At 41.8% G+C, this 22,887-nt stretch overlaps 1 protein-coding gene across 1 annotated transcript in view; it reads left to right on the forward strand.

Annotated features, from left to right (window-relative positions):
* DLGAP2 (DLG associated protein 2) overlaps nucleotides 1–22,887 on the forward strand; it is a 345,317-nt gene that overhangs the window by 293,885 nt on the left and 28,545 nt on the right. Inside the window, exon 8 of the mRNA XM_056856455.1 lies at nucleotides 15,025–15,374. Coding sequence (XP_056712433.1) covers nucleotides 15,025–15,374 — 350 coding nt within the window. The remainder of the gene's footprint in view (nucleotides 1–15,024; nucleotides 15,375–22,887) is intronic.

Raw genomic sequence — 22,887 nt, forward strand, 5'->3', positions numbered from 1 at the left:
AGGACTGTTTATAGGATGTCATTTGTCACCAAAATAAATGTTTTCTGTGCCTTATTTTTCTTGCGTTTTCCTCAGTGTGGAAGCTAATATGCACGGCCTTCTAAACCACAAAACTAATTGACAGTTCAGCTTTCACAAACGCCTCTGGAAGATGGGGGTGACCACTTTGCAGGCCCATAAAGTTGGCATCCCCAAACCAAACTTAATGATTCTAGGTGTCCATCTAAAGAGAGTCCCTGGCAGCTATGCTGCAAATTTGGTGACTCTACGTTGAAAAACGTCCCCCACGCCAGAACCTTGAAAAGAATTCCCATAGACTATAATGGACCCAGTTTTTTTTCCAGGAAACCCAGGGGGAAACTTGAAATATCCATTTACTGGTATGGGTATCTGGCTTATTTCGGTTTATTTAAAAAAATAATCAAGACCAATAAACCCAAACCCAAAATTTACCGGGGGGGGGGGGGGCACAGCTCTAGGTGTACCTAATAATACCACCCTATGAAAAGCTTTCAACCCTTTTCTATGAACTTCCCAGCAATGGGATGCAATAGACAAATTCACATGGTGCCATCATTATCTTTCAGATGATTTTTCCTAGTAATAATATTCATTGACTACTTCTGCTTTTTATTTGCAGTCGTGCCATTGTACACTTCAAAGATTTAGTTCATTTTAGCTTTTATTTGTCATAGGCACTTTATATCACACAAACTAGATGTGTAAGATGCTTTAAAGACTATTATGATAGAAAAGCATGTTTAACATTGTTTAAACAAATTAGTAATCTTTCTCATTTGCAAAACTTTGTACTGTTACTGGCACTGCTGTTTCTGTAGACTGTGATGTAGGCTAGCAAGGGGATCTATGCTGAGAATCTTTAAAATTCCCTGGATCCATACCATCATAGAAATAAGTGTTCTCAGTTATCATGAAAATGTAAAATATTCATTGTGTGTCCAGCCTGAAAAGCAGAAAGACCTGTTATGCTGCACCAGAATACAGTGTGCTTTCTCTTTCGACCAGACTGAGTAGGGTTTCCAGATTTCATAGGAATATTGTACTACTTTGTACAATAAATAATTTTAACAGTCTCAACTTCCCCTAACAGTAGTGAGAGAAGCAGAGGTTGTTGAAGTTTGTTTTGCATTTTTGTTTTGTTTTTGCCACTCAAATCCTACCCTTTGTTAAATCTAATCCACCTAGATATGAAAGTGTGGAAAAGGTCCAGATCCCAAAGATAGTTCATAATGGGAATACAAAATACCATCATTTTACAGTTGCCCTTTGGCCAAAAGCACAGTTGGTAAAAGCACAATAGTTGCTGTAGACTGAATTAAAATACTAAAATGGATGGGGGTGGGGGGAAATGATGCCCTTGAAAAGGTGCATGGCTTTCACATACCTTCATAGAGGCCCACAGTTACCATTATTTGTTTTTTAAAAATGTTCCCTGTTGTCTTCATATATTTAAATACCTCAGTGTTTGAATATTGTAGTTTTCCATGTTACTCTTCATACCGTACCAATTTTAGTATATGTGCTGCCAAAGTCTTCTAGACTTTTTTTTATTGTTTGGAAGTCTTCAAATAGGACCTTACCTAAGCTAACAACTGTCAAACAATCATTACTGTTGCATATTATCTCTCAAACTCTGTCATCAAAAAACAATATTATATGTCACCTATCAAATAGTGCCAAATATGACCTGTAACATATTGAAATTAAATGTCCACACATGTCGAATACAGACATCTAATAACTGGCAAGTGTTCAGTCAATACCTGGAGAGTATTGCACATCAAAATAAGCAGACGATAATTTTGTGAATCAGGAGAGGATGAAATTCATTTCAGTGTTTTCCTTTTTACAAAATCTTTAATAAATTCCCAAACACATAAATACCCCTCTCTCTTCAGTAATTTGGTGACTGCTGTTACAATTGTTGATGTTAAATGTGATCACTGCACGTATGCATTTAAACGTATATACAAAAACTAATAAAATGAATATATACAAGGCTTTCCGCCGTTGCGATTCCCACTGCGACTCTGCTTAATTAGCATTGCCAGAGCTCTAAGGAATGATTTGACACTTCATCCTTTGCAGAAAGTATAAAGAGCATACATGGAACAATCTTTATGGATTCTGAAAGTAAGCCAGCTTTTAGTGTACAGATCAGTAAATTCTATTTCCCATTACAAGGAAATAGGGATTATCTAGAGAGAGAGAGTGGGGGAAAACCACAATGAAGCTGCTATCAAAACTTAGCTGTCTTCAGAATGCTAACTGTTTCCTACACTGTAATTTGTTGCTAATTAACAGCTCCAAAATAGAACCTTTTGTATGCATCTCATCAGCTGTTCTTTGGCTTTGCCTACATCTCTATGACTGCAATTCAGGCATTTAAGTGGGTGACCTTGGTGTTTTGTTTGGTTTATATTTTTTGTAAAGTAAGATTAACTAACTATACTGCAGCCTTTGTAATTTTACTAGCCTGGGTCTCTCCAGCTTGGAGGCAATGGCTTATTTATTTGGTGATGTGACGGACAGCTGCATTCCGGAGAGTTGTCCTGGACATGGGGTCCCATGATTGACAGGTGTGGAATTCTGAGAGTGGCAGTTGGAACTGTGACAGTTAAGAACAGTTAGTGGACTGAGAGAATGGAGGACAGACTGAGCTTGGAAACAGCTGTGAAAGCTGTAAGCTGTCTGGTAGAGGATTCCTCCTCAAGAGTCAAACAGGAACATATTTTGAGTTGTTGGATCAGGATAGGATCAACAACTAGTTATATAAGGAAAATAGCTCTAAAGTTTATAGAGTGATTCCTAAAAGTTTAGTGGGAGATAGCTCTGGTGAAAGGAGTGACCCCAGGCCAGTTTAAAAAAAGAAACTGGGGAAGTGAATTAAGGTTCCTAACTCCTGCAAGTAAAGAAAAACCATGTAAAAAAAAACTTAAAGTGAAAACAAATTAAAAAGCCAAGATGAAACTGCCAAAAAGAAAGCCCTCTCAGTAGGGAAACCAAGTTTCAATCACTTATAGGTGAAACATCTTAGTTACATCTCAAATTACAAAATATCTCTTGTATATATACAGAAGTGCCTACTGTTTGTTTTGCTGTTACCAGACAAATACATTTTATGAAACCTTGTTTACCTGATCAGTTAGTGGACTGTACCCTAAGCTGAGACCAATAAAATTTGTTGGTTAAGTTTTCCTTCAAAAAGCCTCTTGCGTGCCATGTATTTTTTTTCCATCTTATTAGTTTAAATAACCTCCCTCCATTGTTACAGGTGGTTTCAAAATTTCTTTCTAACATGTGATTCTGCATTCCAAAAGGATCTTCACTTACAATAATTTAGATAACGTCATCATGCATCCACAGTAAATGTAACTTTGATTTAAAACTGTCAGGAAATTCTGAGGGACTTCCTTTGGGTCCATCCCTAAGTATAGCTCTATTTGCCTCTCTCATATAGAGATTGCTCAAGGCCAAACTAAACATTCCTGTTTTTGTAGAGTCGGGTCAGGTTTCCCAACACAGCAGCCCCAAATGGCTTCTAAAACAAGGAGAGTCCAAACTGGCTCTGAACAGCACTGTGGTGGAGGCATGACTCCTGCCTCCCCTCAGTCTGTTTTCCTGCATGAAAACCAAGTTGTAGAGTGTTATTTCCCCAATTTGGCTGCTCCACATGGAGTCTAGAAATTGAGGAATAACTACCCCCTGCCAATTTAGTTTGGCCTTCAGTTGCTATTTCTGATTGAAAAATTTTCATCTGCAGGAGCCATCAAAGATGTATGATAAAGGACATGTCCTTTCTAATGTGGTGTTGGTCCTGGGTCAAAGGAATGCTGGCTTGTCTTTCAGCCCTCAGCTGTTGGATTGTCTGTTTTGCAAAGAGTTCATAAAATCAAACTAGTTTATCTATAGGTGGTAAGTTGCAGTACTGCAGTCCAAGCTCTGTTCACGACCTGAGTTTGATCCAAAAGGAAGTCGGGTTCAGGTAGCCGGCTCAAGGTTGACTCAGCCTTCCATCCTTCCAAGGTCGGTAAAATGAGTACCCAGCTTGCTGGGGTAAAGAGAAAATGACTGGGGAAGGCACTGGCAAACCACCCCGTAAACAAAGTCTGCCTAGAAAACTTCAGGATGTGACGTCACCCCATGGGTCATGAATGACCCGGTGCTTGCACAGGGGACCTTTACCTTTAAATACAATCAACTATTCTGCCACTCAGTTGCCATTCTGCAATTCAGCTGCTTCTGGCTTGTAATTCAATTCATTTTTCCAGTTGGCAGGATAATATAGATAAGTCCGGGCCAAACTACATGAGACTAGAATTCAGTTATTGGATTGGAGTTACAGTGTAGGAAGGGGTGCCATAATTCTCCCTGCACACCATTTGCCTGATCAGAAATTCCCTGTAGACTGTTAAACTCCAGAGGTGTGGGGGGGGATCCCATGTTATCTTTTGTTTTCCTATAGGGCTTAGGGCAGCCTGGAAGGGAGATTTCTGATAGGAGCAGTGGAAAGCCAGTGTGAGATGATGGTTAAAGTGTCAGACTAGGATGTGGACAACCAGGTTCAAATCCCCACTCTGCCATGATGCTCACTGGGTCTCCCATGGATAAAAAGGTGCTAGGTTAAAAGTGTTGGGCAGAAAAGAACATCCCCTTTCCTCTGATTCATTTGAAGCCCCTCTGTATTATTTCTTGAGCCAAATAACACATACAATTGTAGAGGTGAAAAGGATATCAAAGGTCATCAAGTATAAGATCCTGCTCGGTCCAGTACATCACTAGTTACAGCATCCCAACCAAATGGAACTCCAGCATCTTGTGCAACTTGGCCACAAGATTTTATGAGTGAAAGCCACCATCCTAAACTAGACTGATAATTTATATGGTCACTAAGGAGCCTTTAAATTTGGAACAATTATCTCACTTCAATAGACACGCTTGATTTTTGTAACCTTTATTTATTGCAACAACAAAATCAAAAGTAAGAGAATGGGCAGTGGACTACAGCTCCAGGAACAGCAAAAATAATCCTATGAGAATCAAGGAACAATTTCAAGGACTAGAGTGAAAGAGACTGGATTATGATGACCTATTCATTCAATTTGTATAATCCTAACCTCAAGGGTAATTTATGAAAACACAATTTAGGGACATTAAATCTCTGTGTATGTTACAGGATTAATTCCAGTAAATCTACAATAAAAAATAAATTATACAAAATTAAATTTGCATGCTATAGATAACGCATTCTGGGATAAATTTTGTTATTTAAGTAATTTTTTTTACTGGCTCTTTCAAGAGGATTCAGGCAAATATAGTTAGCTATAGTTCTGTCCTCAAAGGACTCACAGTCTAAATCAGCATAAGGGGGAAGAAAATAATCAAGATACAAAGAAAGTTTGAGTTATTTTTTTTTCATGAATGTGGGAATGAACTGAAAGTCCCCTGTCCTCCCATTTACCAGCCATATTGCATTATTCCTGTTGCTTCAGTATATCACAGTTTTTGCACGTTCTTATCACATGTCATCGAGCCATTTAATATTCTTAAACCACCACTGTCTACTTGTATGTTCTAATAGCCAAACTGGCCAGAACTCAGGATACTTAAATCTGGAGTTCAGATGAAAAGATAAGACAGATCTTTCTTCAAACATGAAAAACACCCAAGGTTTGCAGAAAAATCTAAAAAGAAATACATTGGAGGGGTTAAAAAACCCAAAATGATAAAAGGAGCACCTGTAGCTTTACGAAATGGATGCCCTTAGTGGCTGTTGCTAGGCAACCATGACAGAGTTGGTTGCTGTCAATAAAAATGGGGCAGGGGGCAGAGCACTTTTCAAAACTGTTTTGGCCTTTGAGGGGTGACTCACTGAAGCCAGGCCCAGCAGCTACCCCCAGGCAACTTGATACCACACAACTTGCATATTCGATAGCAACTAGGGCTGTGCACCGTTTTTTGTTTTTGTTTTTTGGTATTTTTTTCGGTTCAGGTTTAATAAACTTGGATTTTTTTGAAAAATCCCCAAAAAGCCAAATCCTTATATCAGCTTTTTTCAAATAATCAAAATATTTTGGGTTTTACCAGTAACCTCCCCCCGCCCCACACCCAAAAAATACCAAAAAGGCATTTTCCAGGTTTTTTTTCTGTTCGGCTTTAGCAGAATGAACACCCCTAACAGCAACCATCCACAGAAACCAGTGTTGTGTTGTGATTAAAATTTCAGACTAGGACCTCAAATCTTCATTCTGTCCTAGAAGCTCAATGGATGACATTGGGCCAGTTACACATTTTCAGCCTAATTAACCTCACAGGCAGGGGAGGATTGCTCATTAAGACACCACCCAGTGGACTGGTGTCCTCTGCCCCACTCAGGCTGAGCCAGCCCTGTTAAGAAGAGCTGATCCCTATCTGCCTGAGCCTCGTGCAAGCCAAGGGAGGTGGCTCCTGGCCTGCCTAAGGCAGAAGAAGTGGTACCCAGCCCATCCAAGGTGAGGTGAGACAGGGGAAGCAGTTCTGGGCCAGGCCTGGTCAAAGTGAGGTGAGGGAGGTGCATCTGGCCTGGCCCACCTGAGGCAAGATGAGGGAAATACTTTTGACCCATCCCAGTCACCTGATGCAGGAGGCCTGCCTGACCTAGCCTGGCCTGGCCTGCCTGAGGCAAGATGGGGGAGACAAGTTTGGCCTGGCCTGCCTAAGGAGAGACAAGTCAGGGAAGGTGTGCCCAGCTTGGCCTGTCCAAGGTGAGATGGGGGGTGGGGGTGCGCCCAGCCCAGCTTGCCCAAGGTGAAGAAGGAGGCAATGCCCAACCCTCTTGACATGAAGTGAGAGGTTAGGCAATGCCTGGCCTGCACAAATGAGGAGGATGGTGGCACCTGGCTTGGCCAACTCAAGCCCTGTATGAAATTAGCGAAGGAGCACCCAGCCCAGCTGAGGCATGGGAAGTGGTGTTCAGCCCACTTGAGCCCTGTACAAGATGAGGAAAGTGGCACCCAGCCAATTGGTTGGGCAGGCTGCCTCTCCCTTCCTCCCTCATTTGAGAGTTTGAGGCAGAGCCCCCATCCTTCGAGGGGATGAGGTCAGAGTGGACTGGAGGAGGGGCCTATTTTCCAGGATTTTTTACTCTCAGTCTGCACCTTCTCATAGGGTAAAATGAGATGTTTTATTTTATGAGATTTTATTAGAGGATAAAATGGAGGAGCGGAGAATGATGTAAACTGCTTTGGGTCCCCGTTGTGGGGAAAGGTGGGTATATGTGAAGTAAAGTAATAATAAATATAGCTGAAGATGAAGGAGCAGGTAAAAGTTAGTTTGGTGGATGGGAAAAGAGAGAAAGAAACAGAGAAGCATGAGGATATGAGGGTTGCCAGTAGGAAGGAAACAGGAAATAGTATGGAGAAGGTGATACAGAGGGAAACGAGGTCCCAAAGTGAAAGGGTTTCAGGGAAGGGAAAAAGAAAATAGTGAGGAAGGGGAATTGAGATGACCCTGCAAGTCCCTGCAGGTTCCCTCATGCTGGTGCTATTTTGTTACAGACATTTAATAATGGAGGGCACAAATGTCTAAATAAGGCATTTAGGTTCTATGGTTGTAATATAAAATGCTTGCTAAAGAAGATAAGACATACCTCTTTATATACCTCCCTGCCTGTTTTTTTTTTTTTAAATTGTGTGTTTCTGCTGCTTCCTTTCATGCTCTAAAGGAAGATCACTACAGTGCTTCTTAAATTTAAAACTATCTCAGTAGAGCATGAGGGCATGCTACTAAAATGAGACAAGATGTCATAGAAGATTCTTGAAAAGGGCCATTATTTAATTAGAAAATGAAATACTTACAGCTGGAACTGTCATAACTCAAAAATGAATTTGCTTTCTGCAGCATAGCCATAAATCAAAGCAGAGTGAGAGAGAGTCCCTATTCTTGTTGAACATGAAATATTTATAAATCAGTGAAGTACATCCTATTTACCTCAAACACATTGGAAAAAAAATATTGGAATATTTGTTTCTGTTCTTTTCCATGAACGCAATGAATTATGAACTTGGTAATCAAATGATAGCATCAAACATTCAAATAAGACTTTTGCTCAGAGATGAGCCCTTCTCTCTCTCTCCCACGTCTCTGTGTGCATGTGTATAATCCAGGAAATGTTCCATCTTTCTCCTCAAAGAAGCCACTCATAAGATCCAGCAGAGTATTAACCTCTCTGAGGGCCTCATCTCACCTCTTCTTCACACTTGCCAAGAAAAGAGACGTTCCGTCAAAAACCTATTGTTGCCACGTAACCTCAGGTGGAGGGAGGATTTTCTCCAGCTAAAACACGAATCCTCCTGGCACTCTCATAAAGGACACTTGTCTTGTGCAGTGCTGAAGGCAACTGTATTTTGAAAACAAGGCATGACTGAGCCTTTGATGAATGAGTCTTGTTACACAGGAAGTGCAATATGCTCCTGTGCTTTTCCAGCAATGGGTAGTAAGTGAAATCCAAGTTGAATTTTATCTCTGTCAACCTAGATCAGTGATGGCGAACCTTTTAGAGACCGAGTGCCCAAACTGCAACCCAAAACCCACTTATTTATCGCCAAGTGCCAATACGGCAATTTAACCTGAATACTGAGGTTTTAGTTTAGAAAAAACAACTCATACATTCACATATTTTGCATTAAAAGAAAAACACAATAACAGAGCTTTCAATGATACAAACAACTTTTTATTGAAAGGTAAAAGTTTGCATTTGGCATGCATCTCTCCAGGACTCGTCCTCTGCTCAGCCACCGGACATTATTGTACATAAGTAAACAATTATACTGTGCCTGAACCTCCTCAAAAAGTGTTTGGAACTGTCGACAATTCAGAGCACGAGCCATGATGTAATTCACCATTTTTGTGACATCTTTGAGGACATCATCAATTTTTTTGAACAATTAATGTGATTTTTGCTGTTGTGTGCATGCTGATAATTTGGCTCATACTTTGTAAGTTTGAGAGCAACACATGCAGCATTCAGGTCATCTGTTAGCCTGTTTCTGGTGTCAGATTTGATATAATTCAAAGCTGAAAACAGCTGCTCACAAGCATAAGATGATCCAAACAAAGTAAGGAAAGCAATCCCAAGTGCTTTCATTGACTTAAAATTATTTGGCAGAGAATTCCACACTTTAAGGATTTCATTTTCAGAACTAACTGTGCTGTCCTTTGGCATCCCTTCTATCTTCTCAAGTGTTTCACGCATAGAATTTATTTTTCCAGATAGAGCTTTCTTGAAATTCTATTAACTCCATTTCCAGATTTTCTAAATCTAACCAGTGTAGGCAGGAAATATCAAGTTCTTCAAATTTGGCTTTATCTGGAGAAGTAAGAAAACACAGGGTTGTCTCCATTTTGTGTGTGTGTGTAAAGTGCCGTCAAGTCGTAGCCGACTTATGGCGACCCCTTTTGGGGTTTTCTTGGCAAGAGACTAACAGAGGTGGTTTGCCGGTGCCTTCCTCTGCACAGCAACCCTGGTATTCCTTGATGGTCTCCCATCCAAATACTGACCAGGGCTGACCCTGCTTAGCTTCTGAGATCTGACGAGATCAGGCTAGCCTGGGCCATCCAGGTCAGGGCTGTCTCCATTTTATGGAACTGTAAAAATCGGTTACTGAAATTCACCTTTGCAGCTGCTACAATGCTAGAAAATTCCTTGTAGATTTCCTGATGGCTTGTAGGATTGTCTGTAAATGTTGTAGAATTTTCTAAATGTTTTTTTAGACAGGCGGGGCCCCAGACAAACTGAAGACGGGCGGGGGCCCTGCAGCTCAGCTGAGAGGGGGGGCATGGCAAGGTACTCCGCCACAGCCTCCCGGTCCAAACTGAAGAAGGGCAGGGCCCCCAACAGCTGAGCTGCCCCCAGCTCAGCTGAGAGGGGGGGCGTGGCAAGGTTGTCTCCATCTTAAGGAACTGTAAAAATCTGTTACTAAAATTCACCTTTGCAGCTGCTACAATGCTAGAAAATTCCTTGTAGATTTCCTGATGGCTTGTAGGATTGTCTGCAAATGTTGTAGAATTTTCTTTAAAAAATTTAGACGGGCGGGGCCCCAGACAAACTGAAGACGGGCGGGGGCCCCACAGCTCAGGTGAGAGGGGGCGTGGCAAGGTGCTCAGCCACAGCCTCCCCGTCCAAATTGAAGAGGGGCCGGGGCCCCGACAAACAGCTGAGCTGCGGCCGCAGCTCAGCTGAGAGAGAGGGAGGGAGCCAGCGCAGGCTTGGGGTGCATGGGCTTGGGGAGAAGGAGCACTGCCCTCAGCGCCCTCACCACGGCAACACGGCATAGCCCTAGGCAGACGCGACGGGTCCGCACGTGCCCACAGAGAGGGCTCGGCGTGCGGGCTGTGTGCGCATGCCATAGGTTTGCCAACATGGACCTAGATGCTTTCCACTTATGTTAGTGTTTGTATTGATTCATAGCAGGGAATTTGTGGAGGAATTAGCATGCTATATTGCTCTAATGTGACCTTCTCTTGGGTAAAGCATGATGCCAAATCTAAACTGTCACCACAGAGCTTTTGCTACAATTATAATTTCCAGTTTAAAGAGCAGTACGTGCATAACACTGGCTTGTACAGAGTCCTTTCAGAGCCAGTTCAATCAGCTATTGGGTTGGATGCAAGCAGCTTTTCTACTGGTGAAAAGGGGAACAGAGGGTTTCTTTTAACCACCAACAAGGCAATGCTAGTAATTGTGGGGTCTGTATGGACAAACTCCATGTGAGATGGTGGCTGGCTGCTGCAATAAGGAGGGGAATTGGTTGAGATTTAATGGAAAAGCTGGTTTATGGAACCAACCCATAAAATGAACACAGGGGACCACATTCTGGTCAACATTATATGAATCCAAGTTCAAGAGTGACCTTGTATACTCCAGCACAACAACAATCTTTCATTGCATCAGACCAGTGGTCCATCTAGTCCAGAATCCTATCTCATACAGTGGCCAACCAGTTCCTCTGGAGGTCCAACATAGGGATTCCAGCCCCCAGGTGGGACCTAGGGATCCCCCGGAATTACAACTCATCTCCAGACTACAGCGATCAGTTCCCTGAAAGAAAGTAGATGCTTTGGAGGGTAGATTCTATACCATTGTACCTCACTGGGGTCCCTATCCTCCCCAGGCTCCATCCCCAAATCTCCAGACGTTTCCCAACCTGGATCTGGCAACCATACCCCCCTATCCCCCGCCAGTGGCCGGGGGGACCTGGCAACCCTAGTCCAACAGCAGAGCATAGAGGCCAAGGCCTTCCCCAAAAGTCTAAATATAAGCATAGTAAACCCCAACAAATTGCCATTCTCCAAAACACTCTCTATGATTATCAAAGAAAAAAATTGACCCATGGGACTGTCACACAGAAAACTGATCCATGTTGCATTGTTTTGCTACCAATTAGAGCTAAAAGAATTACCGTATTTTTCACTCCATTAGACGCACCGGACCATAACACGCCCCCCCAGCTGGCCGTCGGGGCGGGGAACGCCGGCTCGCGTTGTTCTGGCGTGCCCAGCCGCTCTGTGCGCCCCTCCTGCCTCCCAGCTGGCCGTCGGGGCGGGGAACGCCGGCTCACGTCGTTCTGGCGGGCGCGGCTCACAGAGCTGGGCACGCCAGAACGACGCGAGCCGGCGTTCCCCACCCCGAAGGCCAGCTGGGAGGCGGGTGGGCCCGCTCTGTGCACCCCCTCCCGCCTCCCAGCTGGCCATCGGGGCAGGGAACGCCGACTCACGTCATTCTGGCATGCGTTGCGCACAGAGCTGGGCACGCCAGAATGACGCGAGCCGGCGTTCCCTGCCCCAACGGCCAGCTGGGAGGCGGGGGCGCACAGAGCGGGCCCGCCCGCCTCCCAGCTGGCCATCGGGGCGGGGAACGCCAGCTCGCATCGTTCTGGCGCGCCCAGCCAGCTCTGTGCGCCCCGCCCGCCTTCCTTCCAAGCTAGAATGTGCGTCTTATGGACTGGGCTAGGGTCCATAAGACGCACATTCACTCCATCAGACGCACCCACATTTCCCCTCACTTTTGAGGAGGAAAAAACTGCGTCTTATGGAGCGAAAAACACGGTACTTGAATTCTCACTAACGGAGAATTATTATCGCTAAACTTTACTAATCCAAGCAGAGGTATACCCTTGTAAACTCACTATCCTAAATGGACTTAGAAGTGTATAACTCTGTTTAAGATTGCACTGAAAGAGACTTAAATAAGATCTGTGTAAATTTAAGATAGCATTAATATAAAATGTTAGTGTTTCTGGTGTTTCCCCTTCTAAATCTTGTTTGATTATTATCTAAGGGGTTACCCCAAGAATGGCTTCCTGACAATGAAAACAAAACAAAACACTGAAGATGGGAGATTTATACTCCCCTATGTAAATAGACTCAATACACTTTTTTTTAAAAAATGGCACACCAGGTAACAGATTCTATTCTGGACATTCTTTGCTATACTAGATTTTTACTTGCAGGGAAATTTGTAACCTCATGCCATTCCATGTGTGGACCATGCCTGCGGGTCAGATTTTTAGAGTGTGATTTAAGGTTGTTTACTGTAGCAAAGTCCCACTTTGGTGGGACTACGCCACCTTTGGTGGGACTACGCCATCAGTGGGGCTACACCAAAATGTACTTATTTAGAACTTTATATACTGCTTTTCAGTGGAGACATGCTTTTCACAAGCTGTTTAAAATATTCTCTCCTGCTCCTTTTCATCTGCACAGCAGCCCTGTGAGAGAGTGACTGGCCTAATATCACCCAGAGTGCTTCTATGGCAGAGTGGCGATTCAGACCTGGATCTCCTAGATCTTATTCTGATGCTGTAAACACTACACTACGCTGAACCAGTGGTCATGGTTTTACATGTCTTTTGCACCTGACCACTTCACACAGTGAATGATACAGATGCATGTGTTTGTTTGCTCGGTGCAAAAAGGTAGCCCCCCCTCCACTAATCTTGGCAAGTTTTCAGAGGACAAAACCTTGGAAACAGGCAAAGTATGGCCTTGTCTTCATGTCTCATTGCATCCACAATGTAACAAATAGCTTGTTGCCATGGAGCCCCAAGACATTTTTGTTTTTATTTATTTAAATCTTTATACCCTGCCTTTCCCAACGGCTCATGGTGACTTTATACTGCTATAAAAAAACAGGATGCTTGCCATAAAATAAAATTGGCACCTCTTGTTTTTTCTGCTTTTGCTCATAAACATTTTTTTATTGTATCTGCCACTGATATCTTTGTTCTCCCATAAATTTCATATGTACTTTGGTGCAAGAAGATTATTTCTTGTTTTGATGATTGCTGATAATGGCTTTAACATTGTGCGAGAAACTATTGTTACATGAATGGGGAGCATTAAGGAGCAAAGTGACTGTTTTTTATGAATGACCATTGATATTTATTTACCAAGCTTTACTGAGCAAACTATACATTGTGCTGCAGCTGTGTTTAATAACATCCCCACAGCCCCTTCCCTTGTGCAAAGTATGTACCTAGTGCTTTGTTGTACAACAGAGGAAAGGAATACTGAACACTTCTCCAGTGGCCCATTTTCCCCTCACTTGTGTTTTACTTCATAAAATAGGTCTTCCACCCAGGCCTAAAACAGTCAGGAATGGGGAGAGAGTCAGATAGAAATGGAGAGGAAAAAGAAAGGCCAAGAATTCCTTCCCTCCTTCTTCCTTCACTACAAAATATCCCCCTTGCTGACCTAGTCTGCAAAGGAGAAAAGGCAATGGGGACTTCATTACATGCAATTGCAGTGTAAGGTGTAGTTTGCCCCTGAGAGGCAGTTTGCTTGGAACAGCAGAAGTTTGGGAAATCCTGGTAAATAGTCCTTGAATCAAAGCAGCCTTCAAGAAGCTAAAGTTGCAGTTTTGTACCTGAGTAAGACCTTTCCAATGTGTTGCCTCTGGGCCTGCTATTTTGCACAATGTGTGCATAAGAGAGAGTGCCTTGTCTGGGGTTGCCAGTTCCAGGTTGGGAAATACCTGGAGATTTTGGGGGTGGAGCCTGAGCAAGTTTGGGAAGGGGAGGGACTTCATTGGGGTAAAATTAGGGTTGCCAGGTCCCTCCTTCCAAAGTGGCCATTTTCTCTAGATGAACTGACCTCTGTCACCTGGCGATCAGTTGTAATAGTGGGAGATTGCCAGCCACCACCTGGAGGTTGGCAACCTTAACCTTGTCCCCTTTTCACTAGAAGGCAAACTAATTTTTACTGCAGTTTTTAAAGTAGCACAATTCATCTTTCACCAGTTTTCTTTCCCTTACCCAGATAACATTGGCAAGATTTCCTTAACCATGTTTTCATTCCCCTGACCCACACCTTAATTTCTTCCTTAGCTGTAATTTACGAGATTCCTGTTGTCTTTTGGTCCAGGCCTTAGAAGGCTAGTTTCATATTATAGTGCTTTTACAACCTGTCTGAAATCAGTTTGGTCATTACAGAATCCACATCAGCTTTGACCAGAAGAGAAGAGGACTGTGCTTCTATCCCCGTCAGGGAACACCAGTCAATAATTATCTATGTATACAGTCCAGATTTCTGACCTCCCTCTCTATGATTAAACTTATTCATGTACATTATTTGTCAACTCCTGTTTTTTTTTCCTTCACTGTGGCTAGGGCTTCTCATTGGAGCACAAAAAACGTTCACACGGTCACTGTTTTCTGTTTGAAATAAAATGACCCTGTTGCTATGGCTACTGTGCTCCATATGACAAAGAATTTATGCTGATTGTGAGTTTTATAGATGAGTATATTTTGTAACTCCTTCCTGTTTCTGGTAGCATAATCTGTCTTTGACCATTCACCTCCCATGAATCACAGTGAATCATAGAATCATAGAGTTGGAAGGGACCACCAGGGTCATCAAGTGCAACCCCCTGCACAATGCAGGAAATTCACAACTACCTCCCCCCACACCCCCATGAGGCTTGTTATTAACCATGTTTTCTCTTCTCTTTCTTAATTATCTTCATAGCTGTAACGTATACGAGTTACAAAAAAACGCCACCGCCTGTACCCCCTCGTACCACCTCTAAGCCACTAATCTCAGTTACAGCACAGAGCAGCACAGAATCAACGCAGGATGCCTATCATGACAGCCGGACTCAGAGGATTTCCCCGTGGCCTCAAGATGGGCGAGGGATGTACAACTCTACAGACAGTTTGGATAGTAACAAGGCCATGAACCTCGCCATGGAAACTGCAGCTGCCCAGCGCCATGTGTCTGAGAGTCACAGTACCTCCGTACGAACCAGCGACAAGGCCATCTTAGTGACAAAAGCTGAGGAGTTCCTTAAGAGTCGGCGTTCCTCTATAGGGATTCAGGTAGCCTGTCATTAACATCTGTTCTATGATGAGTTACTTACTTTGGTTCTGTAAATAGCCCTAAATGAGTCATTTGGCTTCAGTGGCTCTTCATAACCTGACAAACCATCACTGGCTGCTTAGCATTAATTTGAATTCTCATCACGGCAACGTAGCCAGGCGGAAAAATGTTCAGCCAATGTGCAGTGCTTGGAAATAAAATGAGTATCTATTTAGGATATCTTTGGGCAGGTTACCTGTCTTTAATGCTCAATATGAAAATTATACTGCATGGCCTCCAGTGAACAGCGTGTTCACCTCTTTCTCTATTTTTCTGTGAATTCAGAGTCCTTCACATAAGATTATGCGGGCAGTAAGATTATTCACTATCACCCAGTGGTTCTCAGACTGTGGGTTGGGGCCCCAAAATGGATTGCTACTTTCTCACCAGATGGGTGGCAAGCAAGGTGGATAAAAATCAATGATTTTTTAATATCAGATTTTTATTTTTATTTAAATCAGATTTTTAAATATAAATTGGATTTTTAAATAAAATTCTTTTTGAGGAAAAATCTATCTAAAGATAGTTTAAATAGTTTTCTGTTTAAGGTATGTTGTAGTCCAAAGATTATTCATCATGAAATAAGGATTAGTTTTTAATTATGTAGCATGATTGTCCTCTCTTCGTTCTCCCATAAAGAAAGACTACAGCACTTGTTAGAGTTATGGCAAACTTATTCTTTATTATAAAAGGTAAAGGTAAAGGTCCCCTATGCAAGTACCGGCTCATTCCTGACCCATGGGGTGACATCACATCCCGATGTTTTCTAGGCAGACTTTGTTTGCGGGGTGGTTTGCCAGTGCCTTCCCAGTCATCTTCCCTTTACCCCCAGCAAACTGCTTACTCATTTTACCGACCTCGGAAGGATGGAAGGCTGAGTCAACCTTGATCCGGCTACCTGAAACCAACTTCCGTTGGGATCGAACTCAGGTCGTGAACAGAATTTGGACTGCAGTACTGCAGCTTACCACTCTGCACCACGGGGCTCTTACTATTCTTTATTATAGGACTTGAGTATTTAGCCTTGTGGGCTGGTGCTTAAGGACCTTTGATGCAGTTCTTATTTTATTATTTATTTTATCCTGCCCTTCCTTCAAGTAACATATACCTGTGTGCATGGTTCTCTTTTTCTCCATTTTCTTCTCCTATCAGCCCTATAGGTAAGGTTGCCAGGTCGCTCTTCGCCACCGGTGGGTTTTTTTTGGGGTGGAGCCTAAGGAGGGCGGGGTTTGGGGAGGGGTGGACTTCAATGCCATAGAGTCCAATTGCCAAAGCTGCCATTTTCTCCAGGTGAACTGATCTCTATCGGCTTGAGATCAGTTGTAATAGCAGGAGATCTCCAGCCACTACCTGGAGGTTGGCAACCCTGCCTATAAGGCTGTTAAATTGAGAGTTACTGCCCCAGAATTACCCTCTGAACTCCATAGCTGAGTGGAAATTTGAGCTCAGTAAGCCTCCTAGCCTGAGGTAAATATTTTGGAGAAAGGAATCAAGAACTAGGTCTCTTCAGTTCTCTTTCAGCACTGTCTCAGTAGTTCTTATTGCCAAGACAAGAAATGTAGTTCACTGTAATATTATGTGTTATTACGATAACATATTACACTATATTGAACAACATTTCTGGTTTACCTAAGAATGTGGGCTTATTCAAGTGATTAATCCACAAAGCTAATTCACTGCGCAGAGTTCAAAACCTTTTTTCCAAGTAGCTGTCAGGTTACTTCATCAAAGGTCACAAAAAGGTGCTAGAAAATAACTGACAGTTAATTAAAGATAGTCTGGGTGACCGGTCTAAAGCTTCAAGGTTCTCTGAAGCAAGAGGAGCATAAAAATGATCCCTAAATATTTTATTAATGTTATTAGGTTCAGCTCACTTATTAGGAAGGCATCTTTGCATTTTTGACCTTGTTCTGTAGTAGCACTGCAGCAGCAATTCACCAAAGAGTGCCACTCTTTTGACCCTATCTCAGACTGAATGGAAGATGGACTCACCCTGTTAAAAACCATCCTCGTTAAGTGGAATTACTGTTCCTTTTAAACAAAAACCATTCCACTGACAATTATTACTGCAAGTTTTAGTAGCTACAATGAAAAGCTTCCCAAGTAGATTTGTCTAATTTTAAAGAGATCTTCTAAAAGCACTTTCCAGCGATTGGCAACATAAAATTTCACATCATGTCCAAGGCCCATAAAATGCAACTGGGATTGGACAGAAACTGGTCTGTGAAGAGTCAGATGCTTTCAAATTGAGCTCTGTGCTGGGGAGTTACATTTTATTTCATTTTATCTTAGTTCACTCCTATGTTATTTTATCTAGGGTTTTTTTTCCTAGGTTTTCTTTTGCTATTTTGTTATTTTAAATTGGGTTTATTCTTTATAGCTGGCTGATATTTTTAATTACAATATACCTAGAAGACAGCTTGCTTTTTCTCTCCCACTCCCTATAGGGGAGTGGCAGCATGTTTAATTAGCTTTGTTGCTCATTTTGTTAGGCTTTTGCTAGGATTGTTAGGACTGATCTCATTCAAACTGGAGATTATGGGGTTTAGTATTGGTCTAGGTAGTATTTTTATTTTGTGTTTTGTGGAGCTTTTGTTATCTAATTAAAGTTAGGAATATCGGCAGGTCGGCATCTGTTTTGCAAGCAGTGGCTTGCCTGCATTTTAATTTAATTTAGCTTATCTTTTCCTTTTCTGTTATTTTATATTTCTGTTTTATTTTTGCTTTATTTTGAACCTTCTTTTGAATTTCCTAATTCACTCTCCCTTTGGGTGGTGAGTCAGCCTATAGTTTGTAGTTAACAGTTAATGGTAGTGTAGAACATAGTGACAGCCAAATTAAGACTTGTGTATATGTTGTATTTTATTGTATTTTAAGTTATTTTATTATTGTAAATAATTAATTGTTTTAAATAGCCACTACCAGCTACTGTTAGCTACTGTTCGCCATACTGATTCTATGACCTCAGGCAGATCATGAGAAGGAAGGCATCTTGGCCATCTTCTGGGCATGGAGTAGGGGTCACTGGGGGTGTGGAGGGAGGTAGTTTGGAATTTCCTGCATTGCGCGGAGGGTTGCACTAGATGACCCTGGTGGTCCCTTCCAACTCTATGATTCTATTTTTTTAATCATTTTATACTCATATACTTAGTTTTAATACTGCATTTTATTATTATAATACAATACACTATTTGCCATCTGGTATGAGTAGGAAAAGAGATTTTCGTTTTGACTCAGGCCTTGGTACCTTCCCTTCTAAACAAAGTAAGCTGGAAGATTTCATTACCTTTGGATTTTGGAATACTGAGATAATATCTTATTTAAGAAGTTAAGGTGTGGTGGATCTTTTGTTAGCATGATATTAAATAATTGACTGCTAAATGATTTTGCTCTAGCTGTTTTGTTTTGTTTTTCATAATTTTAATACCGCTAGGTATACACGTGCCCTGAGCGAGGGAAGACCTGTTTCGGCCCTCATCAGGGCAGCGGGAGTCCCTTTGGGGAGAGCTAAGATACACCTGAGAAAGTAATTTTGGATTGATTCTAAACTGATAAGAATATCATCTTTCCAGCCCCATACTTCTACTCCATAAAGGAGATGTGGTACGACCTTGTTTTGTATAGTTTTAGGGTCTATAAGAAAACCTCCCTTGGTGTAGAAAAAACGTAAAATAGACCCCACTATCCTTAATGCAGAGGCCCTAGATGTTGCTAGGTGCACATTCCAGTTTAGGGTCTCCTTAAATGTGACTCCAAGGTATTTAAAGGAGCTACACTGCTTGACTGGGTTGTCAAGTATACTCCAAGATGATATTTTGGCCTTTTTCCTGAAGACCATGACTTTTGTCTTCTCGTAGTTAATATTAAGGGCCTCTTCCTTACAGTACATCCCCAGTTGTTGCAGCAAACTTCTCAAGCCAACTTTAGTAAGGAAGATTAAGGCCATATTGTCTGCATATAATAGGACTGAGATTTTTTGAAGTCCGAGTGAGGGTGGAACAAAATGTGGACCTGACAGCCTCTCAACGATATCGTTTATAAACAAATTGACTTAGCTGCGAATTTTCATGAGGTTTATCACCCACCAAAGGTAGCAAACCATAGTATTTCAATCTTACTTTATATTGACAATGCAGTTCTTTTGTATCGTACAAGAGTTGGATTGCAAAGATCATTACAATTTTTTTCTAAGTATTGCTTTAGGGAAAGTCTTCCAATAAATCACCACAAATTAAAGATTATGATCTTCTCTAAGAAGAGAAAACCGCCCTCTTTCCATTGGGTACTAGATTGCATTGTTGGTTAAGGAGTGTTTTTATCTTGGTATTCTCTTTTCTTATAATCTAAGCTGGAACTTCCACCAAATAAAATCCAAACTGCTGCTGTTCCAAAATCAAACCTGGTGTTGGGGCACTTGTTAATTATATTTATACCAAAGGTGGAAATATATCCCTGGAGCTATTCAACTGTTTAATCTAAACATTATTCCAGTTAATCTTTTTGGTGCTGCTATTTGGATAACTGCTGTTAATGAGTCTATAGATTGTCCTTTGCTTCAGTTTGTACGAAGGATGTTAAATGACCCTTGGTGTGTCGCTGGTGTTGCCCTTTGTTCCGAATTTGGCCAAATGTCTCTTGAAGCAGGGACATGGTTGCTTGCCTTTAAGCTACAATTTAGACTGTTTTTTTAGCACTGAGAGATATCTACTTTTTAAAAAAGTAGATGACTTGTATAGATCCTCATGGAAAAAAACTTTGATGAAAAAATTGTCACTGATGGGCATATCATGGGATATGATAAGAGATCTTGGGAAATCAGAGTCCTTCTCTGAAATAAAAAAAATGTATTAAAGAGATTGTGTTAGCACATTGTTTTGTGCTTCTCGCATTTGCTCACCTCAGTTTTTTGGAATTCCTCCCCCATGTTGCTTGCCTGCCTATACCTAATTCTTGACAACTCCTCACTTCTTAAGAGCTTTTTTTCTTGCTAGACTAAATGCTAACCCTTCTATGGTTATGCAAAGTTGATTCATGAACCTACCATATTCGGAAAGGATCTGCCCATGTTCTTCTGGTTCTACTGATTCTCTAGCACACGTGCTCTTGGGATGTCATTTTTATGAGGATCTAAGATCAACATATATTTTTCATCTTTTAACAGATCAGACTAATAACTTTGTATCTGAGCTAATACCATATTTATTAAGTGACAGCTATCCTAAGGTTACATTGGCAGTGGCAAAATTCATCTCAGTCCTTATATCCCTTAAACAATAGATTTAGAATTATGCCGCTCAAGATTTATGGATCAAGGAGCTTATAAGGGAGAAAGGAAAGGAAACCTGCCTATCCACCTCTGTCAAATGTATAGAAGTCTAGAATGTAGCTTGGCATCAGCACAAAATGTTCAGGTCAGCTTTTTCCCCACTCCTGAATGCTGAGGCAGTAATTAAAAATTGGACCTGTAATGATTCACACTGCAGTATACTGCAATGAAGGATGGGGTGGGGGTTATAAAAGGAGATAGGGGCTTTGACAGATGATAATGAAAAACTCAGAAAAGTGCCTGATAGAATTGCTAGAGACAAATTTCCTGCTCAAACAGGAAAGATGATGGTGGCTGCTCACATGTGCTTCATACAGAGATTTGGTTCAAAGCTGATACTGTACCATCATGTCCTCCCCATCTCTGTTCCAACACAGTTAATACAGAAATTCTTTATCAGCTAAGGTGATGTCTTTTACAATGGCTGTATCTTGTCTTTATACTCACTGCTTTGGTTTGTATGCTTGCAAAATCTCTTAATACATTTGTTCAGCAGTTTACACCGATACAGCTGAATCTCTGTAGCAACAAGGTATTTGATGTTCAGTCTTTATTGCATGCATTCAAATACAGTAAATGACAAACAATGTTTGTCAAAGATATGGGCTCTAAAAAGTCTGAACTGTACATTTGCAATAGTACAATGACTTCCTTGCCATTTCTTTAGCAAAGAATTCCTTTGAAAAAACTGGTCCCCAAAGGCTAGAAGTATCCTTGAAATAAATACCATAGGAATAAACACTGGAATAAACTAGAGTCAACTTTACTAACAGCTGGCCTACAACAAAAAAACTTATTTTATAAACTTCTTCTCAAATGGCAGTGCAATTAGACTTCAAGTTGCTGCTCTAGAGATAACTTTCTAGTGCCTTTGAATGCAAGTCAATCCTACCTTAGTTCAGATCTCAGCTCAGCTGGTTTCTCTGCCTTTCCTCTTACTGTCTGTACATCAACCAAAGTGGCAAGGAGGACCAGCAGCATGCTTCCCCCCCCCCAGTGAGTCAGCCTCAGTATTCACTGGTGCTGCCCAACCCAAGAAAAAGCTCTCTCATCCACTTCCTTTGGACTGGCCAGCCATAAGTTTCACTCTAAGTGTGCCTCGGGGTATGAATGTTCTTCCCTTCCTCTAACATCCAGATAATCTTGAAGGCCCTGGTAAGTGCAATCAGACCCTCAGTCCTTGAGTTGTATTCAAGGATTGCTAGATAATCTCCCAAAGTAATGGGTGCTAAACTCTTCCCCCTAAGGCTCACATAAATTGCATACGAAGCTTCATTGTTATGGTCCAATCTTTCGCCAGTCATGCATCAGGCCTACATTCCTGGAACTCTCTTAGATTTCTGCAGCTGGCTCTAGAGCCAATGATGCCATGTCTCCACAGGGCCTGAGGCATTGTTCTGCCCTCCCACTTGCCAAAGGTGCTAGCTGTCTGAAGCACTCTTTCTAGAAACAAAATACTGAATCAGCAATTCCATTATCTATATCATGTGAGAAACAAGGTATTCTGCTTAAAGCACTGCACAACAAAAGCCAAAACCACCCTCATAAACCTCAGTGAGCGTTAAGTCTGAGACTAAATTACATGCATGGCTGAGATGTTGTCATTCCAGAATCTCATTGTAGCATCATTCAGCTTGTGAGCCCAAAGATACAGCACTGGCATAATAGGAAAAAAATTACAGGAATGTTAGCTGTCTGATGGTAACTTTCACAACCCACACCACAGACCACTCTTTGGCACCCTATTCCCCTTGAAAGTAAACTCCAAAGTCAAAACCATCTGCAGAATCAGAATGAATCTGGAGTTCAACCTCCAGAAACATTTCTTGTATTCAGAAGGAGACAACTTTCTGGTCTTTGGAGATGGAGACACCATGGTAGTCTCTGAGAAAGCCAACTATATGTCTAAGTCTGCTTTCATGCTCCCAAAAGTTACCCCCTTCATAGCATGGGATTGGCCCTCCTTGCAGATGGGTCTTCCATTCATTGACGCACTGCAGGCAAAATCTAGATGACTAGTCAAGCTTTGCAAATGCCTAGCAGTCAGCTTCTTACCCTATTAGCTTTCTGAATGAGATCTTTCAAGACACCTAGCAGGCAGCCTACCTAACTAACTTGTCCTCCTTGTACCCATTTCCTTTCTCTCT

This window comes from Euleptes europaea, chromosome 10 (genome assembly GCF_029931775.1).
Source record: "Euleptes europaea isolate rEulEur1 chromosome 10, rEulEur1.hap1, whole genome shotgun sequence".
In the NCBI taxonomy this organism is placed as follows: Eukaryota; Metazoa; Chordata; class Lepidosauria; order Squamata; family Sphaerodactylidae; genus Euleptes; species Euleptes europaea.